The following is a 12,637-nucleotide window of genomic DNA, read 5'->3' on the forward strand; positions in this document are numbered from 1 at the left end:
TTTTTAGCTGTCCATATAATTTCTTTCTATTTTTAGTAGAGGTGGGGTCTCGCTCTTGCTCAGGCTGGTCTCGAACTCCTGAGCTCAAACGATCCGCCCACCTCGGCCTCCCAGAGTGCTAGGATTACAGGCGTGAGCCACCGCGCCCGGCCTTGTTACCTTAATAATGTGTCTTCCAGTCCTTAGATGTGGAATGTCTATTTATGTTTTATTTACTTTCTTTTAGCGATGCTTAATAGTTTTTAGTATACTGTGCATTGCTTGCCATCTGGAACAAACCTTTTGTATATATGACAATAAAAAAACAACATAGCTTCTTTTAAAAAAATAGTTTTTAGTATATAAGACTTTTGCTTCCTTGGTTACATTTATTCCTAAGTATCTTATTTTTTTGATGCCATTATAGATTGAATTGCTTCCTTAATGTTCTTTACAGATTGTTCATTGCTAGTGTGTAGAAATGCATCTGGATTTTGTGTTTTCATTTTATATCTTGCAACTTTGTTTTTGGTTTTTTTGGTTTTTTTTTTTTTTGTTTGTTTGTTTTTTTGAGACAGAGTCTCACTCTGTTGCCCAGGCTAGAGTGAGTGCCATGGCGTTAGCCTAGCTCACAGCAACCTCAAACTCCTGAGCTCAAGCGATCCTCCTGTCTCAGCCTCCCGAGTAGCTGGGACTACAGGCATGCACCACCATGCCCAGCTAATTTTTTCTATATATATTTTTAGCTGTCCATATAATTTCTTTCTATTTTTAGTAGAGATGGGGTCTCGCTCTTGCTCAGGCTGGTCTCGAACTCCTGAGCTCAAATGATCCGCCCACCTCGGCCTCCCAGAGTGCTAGGATTACAGGCGTGAGCCACCGCGCCCGGCTGGTTTTTTTGTTTTTTTTGTTTGTTTTTTTTTTTTGCTTGTGGAATCCTTCTATATATCATGTCATTTGAGTATCTGAATATAGAGATAATTTTACTCCCTCTTTTCCAATTTGGATGCCTTTTTCCCCCACTTTCCTAATCACTTGGGCCAGAACTTCAGTACTATGTTGTATAGAAAATGTCAATGTTGGCATCCTTGTCTTGTTCCCGATCTTCGGGGAAAAACTAAGTCTTTCACCACTAAATATGACATTAGATGTGGGTTTTCATATATAGCCTTTATCATGTTGAGAAAGTTTCCTTACATTCCTAGTTTATTAAGTGTTTTTATCATGAATTTCATTAAATGCTTTTTCGACATCATTTGGGATGATCATGTGGAATTTTTTCCCTTCATTTTATTAATGTGGTGAATTGATTGGTTTTTGGATAGTGAACTATCCTTGCATTCTGGGAATAAATCTCAGTTGGTCATGGTGTATAATCCTTATTATAATATGCATCCCAATTCCGTTCGCTAAGCATTTTGTTGAGGATTTTTATATCAATATTCATAAAGGATACTGGTTTGTAGTTTTCTTATAGTGTCTTTGTCTGATTTTGGTATCAGGGTAATGCTGGTCTCAATAGAATGAATTAGAAAGTGTTTCCTCCTATTCAATTTTTTGAAAGAATGTGGAGGACTGGTGTCAATTCTTCTTTAAATGTTCGGTAGAATTCACCAGAGAGGGCATCTGTTCCTGGGTTTTTCTTTGTTGGGAGGTTTTTGATTCCTGATTCAATAGCCTTACCAGTTAAAGGTCTATTCAGATTTTCTATTTCTTCCTTCATCGGTTTTAGTAGACTGTGTGTCTCTAGGAATTTGTCCATTTCATCTAATTTGTTGGCATATAATTGCTCATAGTGTTCTCTTATAATTATTATTTTATTTTAATTTTTGAGACCAGTTTTCACTGTGGCTCCCAGGCTAGAGTGCAGTGGTGTCATCGTATTTATTGGCTCACTGCGATCTCAAACTCCTTGGCTCAAGTGATCCTCCTGCCTCAGCTTTCTGAGTAGCTGGGACTACAGGTGTGCACCACCATGCCTGGCTAATTTTTCTATTTTTTTGTAGAGACAGGGTCTCACTCTTGCTCAGGCTGGTCTTGAACTCCTGGCCTCAAGCGATCCTCCTGCCTTGGCCTCCCAAAGTGCTAGGATTACAGGCATAAGCCACCATGCCCAGCCTCTTATATTTTTAAATCTATAAAATTGGTAGTAATGTCCACACTTTCATCTCTGATATTAGTAATTTGAGTCTTCCTTTTTTCCCTTGTCAATCTAGCTAAAGTTTTGTCAGTTTTATCGATCTTTTCAAAGAACAAACTTTTAGTTTTGTAGAGTTTCTCTATTTTTTTCTAGTCTATTTCATTTATATCCACGCTAATCTTTAGTATTTCCTTCCTTCTGCTAGCTTTGGCATTGGTTTTTTTTTTTCCAGTTGCTTAATGTGTAAAGTTAGGTTACTGATTTGGGATCTTTCTTCTTTCTTAATGTATACATTTACAGCTGTAAATTTTCCTCAGTACTGTTTTCATTGTTATCTCATAAGTTTTGTTTCGTTGAGTCTTAGTTTTCATTTGTTTCAGGTATTTTCTAATTTCCCTTGTAATTTTTATCTTTGACCCACTGGTTATTTAAGAGTGTGTTGTTTAATTTCCACATATTTGTTCATTTTCAAGTTTTCTTTATGTTACTGATTTCTAGTTTTATTCCACTGTGCTTTGGAAAGATATTTTGTATGACTTCAATCTTTTAAAGTTTATTAATACTTGTATGTGGCCTAACATATAGTCTATCCTGAAGAATGTTCCATGTGTCCTTGAGAAGAATGTGTATTCTGTTATTGTTAGGTGGAGTGTTCTGTATATGTCTGTTAGGTCTACTTGGTTTATCTAAGTGTTTTTCAAGTGCTCTACTTCCTTATTGATCTTCTGTCTTGTTTTCTATCCATTATTGAAAGTGAGATATGAAAGTCTCTGTATTACTTTTCTAGGACGAATGTAACAAGTACTACAACCTGGGGTATCTTAAAACAACAGAAAATTATTTTCTTACAGTTCTGGAGGCCAGAAGTCTGAAGTCAAGGTTTTAGCACAGCCATGCTGTCTCTGACAACTCTAGGAGAAGAATCTTCCTTGCCTTTTCCTGGTTTCTGTGTTTGTTGGCAATCCTTGGCATTCATTGGCTTGTAGATACATTACTCCAATCTCTACCTCTGTCAACACATGGTGTTCTTCCTGTGAGTCTCTTTTCTTTTGAGGTCACAAATTATTGTATTATGGCCCACTTAATCCATAATGACATCTTAACTAATTATATCCACAAGGACCCTATTTTCCAAATAAGGTCACATTCACAGATATCAGGGGTTACATTTCAACATACCTTTTAGAGAGACAAAATTAAACTCTTAATAGGTGATATCTTAAAATTGAAATGATTTTTTTTGGGTTGCATTTCAACTTATCTGAAATCGGGATATATCTTACAATATGGTATCTTAAGATTCCATGAACCAGACTGGGCACAGTGGCTCATGCCTATAATCCTAGCACTTTGGGAAGCTGAGACAGGAAGATTTCTTGAGGCCAGGAGTTCAAGACCAGCCTGGGCAACATAAGCAAGACCCCATCTTTACAAAAAACTTTTTAAAAAAAATTAGCTGGGAGTGGTGGTATGTTTCTGTAGTCCCAGCTACTCTGGAGGCTGAGGCAGAAGGATGCTTGAGCCTAGGAATTTGAGGCCATAGTGAGCTATGATCATGCCACTGCACTCTAGCTCAGGTGACAGAGTAAGACCCTGTCTCAGAAAAGATTCCATGAACTACAGTAACAAGTTTTATAATGTGATAATTGCTGTAAAAAAAAAAATAAAGATTGAGAGTAGCTGGGCAGGGACTGAAGTGTGATTGTAGGTTGCGGGGTCAGGGAAGGTTTTCTTTTGCTGATGACAGTTAAGCAGAGATCTAATTACTTAGAGAGAGCCAGCTATGCAAAATCGGGAACAAAAGTAAATCAATTGGAGGGAATAGTAAGTATAAAAGCCTTGAATTGGAAATGATTTTGGCAGGCTAAAAGAATGGCAAGAAAACCAATGGGCCTAGACTGGGAAGAAAAAAGTAGAAAAAGTAGAACAAGATGAGACAGGTACAGGGATGTAATAAGCACCTAATAACTTTAGGGTTGAGATGCTGAAATATCTGAAGGCAGAGTGTTCTTGAGACTGAAGTTTAAGAACATTTAAAAACTCTCATATTTTGGCCGGTCACGGTGGTGGCTCACGCCTGTAATCCTAGCACTATGGGACGCTGAGGTGGTTGGATCGTTTGAGCTCAGGAGTTTGAGACCAGCCTGAGCAAGAGTGAGACCCCGTCTCTACTAAAAAAAAAAAAAAAAAAAAAAATAGAAAGAAATTATATGGACAGCTAAAAATATAGAAAAAATTAGCCAGGCATGGTGGCACATGCCTGTAGTCCCAGCTACTCGTGAGGCTGAGGCAGGAGGATTGCTTGAGCCCAGGAGTTTGAGGTTGCTGTGAGCTAGGCTGACTCCACGACACTCTAGCCCGGGCAACAGAGTGAGACTCTGTCTTAAAACAAAACAAAACAAAAAAACTCTCATATTTGAAAAGATGAAGCTATAAGCAAATCCTTTCTAGTTTTTATAACACTATTGGTCTTTTTTTTTTTTTTTTTCTGTTTTTTGAGACACAGTCTCCCCGTCGCCCAGGCTAGAGTGCAGTGGCATCATCATAGCTCACTGCAACCCCAAACTCCTGGGCTCAAGTGATCCTCCTGCCTCAGCTTCCTGAGTAGCTGAGACTACAGGTGCACACCACCACACCCGGCTAATTTTTCTATTTTTTGTAGAGACAGGGTCTTGTTTTTGCTCAGGCCATTCTTGAACTCCTGGCCTCAAGCAATCCTGCTGCCTTGGCTTCCTAGAGTGCTAAGATTAGTGAGCCACCTCGCCTGGCCACTATTAATCTTTTATTCTGGTCTTTTGATATCGGTATACGAACAAGTCTTGCTGAGTTCAATACTTTGGAAGCTCATCTAACCCTTTCATGAATTATTTTTATTAATAAACTTTTTTTGTTTTTATCATTTTTTCCCACTACTTGTATAATTGTTTAACTTTCATGAATTATTTAAAATTTTTATGTTTTCTGAAAAATTACTTCCTGGCCTTCTAAATATTAAAATATCTCATTGACATTGTTTCACTAAAAACCAATCTCTGACTTATTTTTCTTGAAGAGTCAAGCAAAGCATTCAGTTTCTGAGCAAAATCACACCCTACAAGCAGACTCTTATTCTCCTAATTTACCAAAAAGGTGAGTACATATTTACATTTCTAAATGTTGACTAACTATGTCTGTGAAGGGAATCTCATGTTTACACTTCATTGTGATGCTGGGAAGAGGACTTTTTGGGGTATGGTATCATCATGACTCTTTCTTTTTGTTTTAGTACCATAAAAGAAGCAAAAATGATGAACCAACAGAGCAAGCAAAGGACAAAGGTGGAAAATACAGAAGTTTCTTCCTTTGACTTTAGGACTTCTGAAATAAGTACAAAGGAAGGGGTACATTTGCATCCCGCTAAATTAAGCACTTCTTTTGACTTTCTGGAGCTAAATTATGATTGTAACAAAAATGTTGACACAACCATGAAATGGCAGACAAAGGCATTTCCAATAGTTGGGGAACCTCTTAAGAAGCATCAAAGTTTGGACTTGAGCTCTATTTTGTCCGGGGCATGTCCTAATTCTAAACCTGTAAATGCAGGAGGAAGATATTTTAATTCGAAGGAGCCAATAATACGGACCAAATCAACTCCCTTTGAATTGATACAGCAGGGAGAAACCAAGGAGTTGGACATCAAGGAAAATTTTTCTTATTTGGAATCTCAACCACATGACTCTTGTCTTGTGAAACTGCAGGCTCAAAAAGTGAGGCATGTTTCTTCAGCAGAACTGAATTATTCACTGCCATATGACTCTAAGAACCAAATGTGTAATGCCTCTAATGTAAAGCAGAATGAGTCTAGTGATTTTAGTGTATGTTCTTACATGGATTTGGTAGAAGATCCTTATTTTTCATCATTGCCTCCAAGTAGTGCTAGTTCTAAGATGTCTGTTGATTTAGCTGAGAAGCAAGATGGAACTGCTTTTCCTTGTTCTTTGTTGCCAACATCTTCTACAACCCTCTTTTCTTATTACAATTCACATGATTCTTTAGCACAGAATCCTGCATCCAATTTTCCCTCCCTACTGAACCAAGGGACAGCTGCAGTGGGTAAGTTAATTTTTTAAAGTTTATATAGAATTTTAGATTTCACTTTGTTTTTATATTTGGCTTCGTCTTACTCTCCCCTTCTCCTCTGCTTCTTTCTCTTTCTTTTCCTTCTCATCCTCAAAGAAGTAAATCCCAGGAGTGTTTTAATGATGTATTAAGTTGAAAATAGCAACACCAAACATGTAATATTCCATGAAACAGGTAGCAGTGGAGGCAGTCAGATCTGGTACAGGATCCGTGCTAGCAAGAAGGCTTCTAAAGAAGGCAATCCTCACTTCTAGGAACGTATATCAAAGGCCCATGATTTACCCTTAACATATAGAAGCAGCTTCCAAAAGAACAGCAGAAAAAACTTGATCAATAGCACCACATGGTCACTCACAGTTTTTGTTGCACAATCATGTGACTATAATGAGTTTAACATATTGCTAAAAACTGAATCTTCTTCCTGCAGGATTAAGAAGGGGAAGACCTGATTTCCTGCCCTTTTATAATAATTTAGATGAGAACATGTTTGTTATTTTGAGTAAAATTTTTATCTTATATACAGGTTTACTTTCCAATTGTATCTATTTTATAATTCTATATTTTTTCACATTATGTATATTGTTTTGTTTTACTGAGTAGTTTGAAAGTAGAAGTAAATATCCTGTTATAGATGATTATAATAATTTGATATGGAAGAAGATGAGAGAAAGCAACGAGCAAGTTTAACTCTCTTATTCATATCATCAAATAATTTATAAAGCACACTTTACCTAGAGAGGCAGTAGAGAAAACTTTTGTTCTACAACATTATTTATTGTACAGAGTTTCCTAATAGATGTATGCATCATTTGTGGCTTTGTTGCAAAAATATTTTATCTGGATCTAGGGAGTTCCTTCTCAATTAGATTATTTTATGCATTTTAATCTTGTTTTACAACTTAAAGGTATTTTCTGTTTCTAGATACCAAGAATACCTCAGACTTCTCTGAGCATCAACATCAAAAAACAAATCATTTTCAGGGATGGTAGCAACATTGACATGTGTGCCCTCTGGTGGCAGTTTCTTAAAATAACTCTTAAAATTTTCTGTACAACTTCTCCATGTTTCTATAGAAATATAGAAAACTGTGTCATACCATTGTATTATAAAAAGGAAAACACCCATATTCTTGGATTCTGTGTGAAATTAAGAAGACATACTAAAATCTTTATGATTTTACCTACTATATAACTGAATCTTTGGCATGTCAAAAGTGCTTTATCATAATACTTCATTGTATATTCTATGTGAAACAAAAGGAAAGAATTCTGTAGAAAACAGCCCAAGTTTCTTAAATTTATATTGTTTTATGTTAACTAATACTCAGTTACTCAATCAAAATACTATTGGGCTTTTAACACATTGTCACACTAGAAAAAATTTTTTTCCTTGGGGCCATAGTGTTTTATTATGAAAATAGAATAAAAACTTTGAAAACAAAATGATCCTTTCTAATTTAATGAAAAATTTGTAATTTTTTTATTGTTTTTTGTGCGTGAGTTATATGCAACTTGAAACATACTTCATGTGGCTCCCAAGGTGAAGAGATATGTGAGTTACATATGCTTCATGAGGTCCAGGGCTCAAAACTAGTGTGAGTTAAATACAACTCACATGGCAGTTAATGCGTTAAAACAAATAATTAAGATTGAAGAATAAGCAACCACCTCCTGAGTCTGCACCTTAAGACAAGATAATTTATTTTGCCTTTTCCTCTAGTGAACAAATACCATACCAATTTAATGGTGCTTTAATGAAATTTAAATATAAATTCTGGGCCAGGCATGGTGGCTCACACCTGTAATCCTAGCACCCTGGGAGGCTGAGGCAGGAGGATCCCTTGAGTCTAGGAGTTTGAGGCTGCTCTGAGCTAGGTTGAAGCCATGGGACTCTAGCCCAGGCAACAGAGTGAGACTCTGTTTCAAAAAAAAGAAAAAATATATATAAATTTTGTTACATTTATATTTAATATTAGATTAGAATATAAGAATTTCCTTTGGATTGTTCTAATTAACAACTGTGGTTATATTTCTGACATTTTGGATAGCAACTCCTCCAAGGATAGATGATGAAATTCCCCCTCCACTTCCTGAACGGACACCTGAATCATTTATTGTGGTAGAGGAAGCTGGTGAGTATAGTTTAAGTAATAAGGTGTGGACTAACTAGATTACTTCTCAGGTTCTTTCAATGTTTTATGTGCTATTTGCTGAGCAACATTTGATTTCTAAAAGAATACCACTCCTAAGAATTAGACCATATTCACTTTCTTCCAGGAGAATTCTCACCAAACATTCTCAAATCCTCATCCTCGGCTGTCAAGGTAAAAATTGGAACATCACTAGAATGGAGTGGAACACCTGAACCAAAGATATTTGATGAGGCTGTGAGACTTAGACCAAGCAAGGTCAATAACTTTTTTTCTGACTCTACTCGTTTGGATTCAACAGAGTAAAGTTCTACTCTTTGCATTTTTAACACCTATCATTCAATAAATATTAAGCAAATACTAAACATAAAACAATGTGCTAGAGGATGTGGGGGATAAAAAAGATGTATAGGACACAATTCTTGTCCATAAGAAACTTTAGTAGTGGAGATAAAGGATGTGTACCTAAGTCTTTATTTTTGCCTGTATTTATTATACCAAGGCAAATATGATCAATGCCATATGAGGGATAAAGAGATTCAGAAGTGTGGGAGATCACAGGTTGGAAGTGATCAAGGAAGATTTAGTGAAACAGAAAACATTTGAGCTGATTCTTGAAGGATAGTTAAGGCAAAAATAAATGTTTCATATATTTGGTAGGCTTTATCATGTTAGCTGTGATAAAATTACAGAGTAATTTTTTGAACGGCAGATATGCATATTATTTAAGATAAATCTTTTGGAATAATGTTTTCTGCTTCTGGAAGAAAAATACACATTTCAAACAATGTTATACATTTCTATATGTTCTATGAACCAATTATCTTAAAATTTCAGGTATCAGCAAAGCAGTTAAAAAAACATTTAAAAGTTCCTACAATTGCAATGCTGGTAGGCAAATACTCTCTACCTTTTAAATTACAATTTTAACATACTAGTAATTATTATTGTTAATAATATGCATACATATAATGGTCATTATTTATTTATTTTGAGATAGGGTCTTGCTCTGTTGCCCAGGCTAAAGTACAGTGGTATTATAGCTCACAGCAACCTCAAACTCCTGGGCTCAAGCGATCCTCTTGTCTCAGCCTCCCAAATAGCTAGGATGACAGGCGCAGGCTACCATACCTGCCTATTTTTTCCCCTTTTTTCTTGTAGAGACAAGAGTCTCGTTATGTTGCCCAGCTGGTCTTGAACTCCTGGGCTCAAGCAATCCTCTGGCCTCAGACTCCCAAAGTGTTAGGATTACAGGCATGAGCCTAATGGTCTTTATCTTAAGAACTCTGAGAGCAAAAAACAACCACTCTTTTTCCAATGTCATGAAATAACTTCAATTTCAACAACTTATCTCTAATTAAATTTTCAGGGAAATGTTTTACATAGGAAAGAAATAAGTCAGAAGGGGAACAATTTAAGACTAATTACCATGGGATATAAAAACCACTGTAAGAGTTAAGGATGCCTTTTTGTAATTCAGCACACTATGAATTAGGAAAAACAGTTTACATTTTGTAACTACTTGTATAGGAATATGAAATATAATTTCAAAAGTGCCATTTTCTGCTTTGAATTTGTATAATTTGTATATTCTTTCACTTTCCTTTTCTTTTTTCTTTTAGAGTGTAAAATTCCGGAGTTCCAAATCAGGTAAAAATTTCTCTTGGCCTTAGATGACATTCAGCCCTAAAAAATTTATACTCTAAGAATGGCTAATTAAATTTAGAGTAATTCACCTCAGGAGGGTCCTTGGTTCTCACAATAGTTTCCACTATTTATTGATTTACTTTCAGTTTTCCCAGACTAGGAATTTTGTTTTGTGAAAGGCAAGGAGAAGACAGATTTTAGAATTCTGCTCCTTAATATATAACCATTTAAAAATTATTTCAGATAGACTTTTTTAAAATTTCACATCATTTCCATTATATAGGTTTTATCATTGTTAACAGTGAGATTCTAGAAAATCATCTCTGGCCACTTAGTTCTTTAATTTGCCATTGCTTCTTCAGTACTTTCCTGAGATTTGTTTGTTTCATACATTGAATAACAACAACAGCTAACATTTATTGGGCATTTATTAGGTACTTTGCATACATTATCACAGGTGGTAGTTGCCCTTAACATATTTATTCATATTGTATTATTCAAACATATAAATAGGTAATATAACCTAGAGGTTAAGAAACATGGGCTTTGGGGTCAGATAGGCTTTAATTTCAAATCCCCAGTCTAAAAATTATCAAAATACATAACCTTGGTTAAATTACATAATTTCTCTAGTTATCTATTTTTCTTATTTGTAAAAGGAGGAGAATGAAACCCCTTAGAAGATTTTTATGAGGATTATGTGAGATAATGCATATGAAGCCTTTAGCACAGTGCTTGTCAAATAATAAGTCGTCATTAAATATTACCTATTATAATTTTTATTAGATAATCATTAAATGAGCATTTACTAAGTAAGTTCTGTGTACCTTACACAGTGTTAGAATCATCAGGATATATAAGAGTACTACTTAAAGCTTATATTGCCTAGCAATTTAGATTTAATGCACTAAGTATTATGTATTGTGGGTTATTATCAGGGGAGTATTAAGATAAAATAGTATTTTAGGAAGATATATGCCAGGATATCATTAACCAACAGCTTTAATTCTCAGAATATCTCCTAACACCAAACTGGAAGATGATAAACTATTACTACTTAAGAGTAGTTATCAAATATTTATTAAATGCTTACTGTCTGCCAGTTATTGAATTAGGTGCTAGAAATAAGCACTGTACTTTTGTACACTGCCCAGCATATAAGAAATAAACAAGAAAACTTATTTATAGACAAATTCTAAGGCCTACAAAACCACAATGACCAATGATAGGTGAGACTTTAGTACTTAACTGCATTTTTGTTTTTAAAAGGCCTTAATATAATATATAATAACACTCAGCACTGTATGAGACATTTATGTCCTTAGATCACCATGTGTATATTTAGAAGTTTACATTGTGGGCACATAGCTCTGTTAATTAAGATTCTTTATTATGAAAAATTTCAAATATACATTTTAAATCTACCATAGTAGCATTATCATACGGATAAAATTAATAATAATTACTTAATAGCATCTAATATTGAGACTGTGTTCAATTTCCTCCAATTGTCTCAAAAATGTTTTTTAACAGTTGGTTTATTTGAATCTAGATTCAATGTCTACACATTGCATTTGGTTTATATGTTTCTTTAAGTATTTTTAAATCTGTCTTTTTAAAATCTGTAACAGTTCTCCTTTTTTATATATTCTCATGCCATTTATTTGTTGAAGAGAGTGGATCATTTGTCTTAAAGACTGCTTAACATTCTGGATTTGGCTAATTGTAACTTCATGGTTTCATTTAACATGTTCCTCTATCCCCAGGATTTCATGTAAAATGGTAGTTAGATCTAGAAGCTTGACTAAATTCAGTTTCAGTGTCTTTGGAAGAACACTTCTGAAGTGAGCTATAAGTTTTGGATGAATCATACACTCATTTGCTAAAGAGATAGGAGAACAAAGTTCTAGAGGCTCCAGTCACCGTTCAGATAATTTTTTATTTGGTGGTTAAGATTGATTAATTGAAAAAATTATAGAAAGCCAAAAAGGATCATGACTTATGACGTTTTAATTGATGGATTTCTTTGCTTTGTTGTATACTTTTTTTAAAATCACAGATCTACATCAAGATCGTTCTTCTTCTCCCCCACCTCCACTCCCAGAAAGAACTCTAGAGTCCTTCTTTCTTGCTGATGAAGATTGTAAGTAGCAGTATTTTCTCTCCAAAAAAAATGTTACAAAAATGAGGAGGTTATTCTCACCATCCATGCAATGTGGAAAAAAAAAAAATGAGAAGGTTAAAAGATTAACAGTAAAGTAGGACCTAAATGGAAAAGGTACAAAGAATGATCAAATAAAAGAGTACATTTTAAAAGCTCACAATGTTCCCCAGAAATAACAGGCAATTAAAAAAATTAAAAATAAAAGCCCAGAATATGTAATAAAAAATAATGCCTAAAAAAGCCAAGCTAATACCAGGCATGGTGGCTCATGTCTGTAATCCCAGCACTCTAGGAGGCTGAGGCGGGAGGATTACCTGAGGCCAGGAGATCATGATCAATCTAGGCAACATAGTGAGACCCCATCTCGACAAAAAATTTTTAAAAATTAGCTTGACCCCAGGAGTTCCAGGTGATAGGGAGCTACGATTACACCACTGC

General features: G+C 35.1%; 1 protein-coding gene across 1 annotated transcript in view; it reads left to right on the plus strand.

The window, feature by feature from the left end:
• The window catches only part of PTPN22 (protein tyrosine phosphatase non-receptor type 22), a 62,319-nt gene that overhangs the window by 39,437 nt on the left and 10,245 nt on the right, over positions 1-12,637 (plus strand). Inside the window, exons 13-18 of the mRNA XM_069478953.1 lie at positions 5,172-5,248; positions 5,385-6,211; positions 8,287-8,370; positions 8,516-8,562; positions 10,011-10,038; positions 12,095-12,178. Coding sequence (XP_069335054.1) covers positions 5,172-5,248; positions 5,385-6,211; positions 8,287-8,370; positions 8,516-8,562; positions 10,011-10,038; positions 12,095-12,178 — 1,147 coding nt within the window. The remainder of the gene's footprint in view (positions 1-5,171; positions 5,249-5,384; positions 6,212-8,286; positions 8,371-8,515; positions 8,563-10,010; positions 10,039-12,094; positions 12,179-12,637) is intronic.

This window comes from Eulemur rufifrons, chromosome 8 (assembly GCF_041146395.1).
Source record: "Eulemur rufifrons isolate Redbay chromosome 8, OSU_ERuf_1, whole genome shotgun sequence".
Classification (NCBI taxonomy): domain Eukaryota; kingdom Metazoa; phylum Chordata; class Mammalia; order Primates; family Lemuridae; genus Eulemur; species Eulemur rufifrons.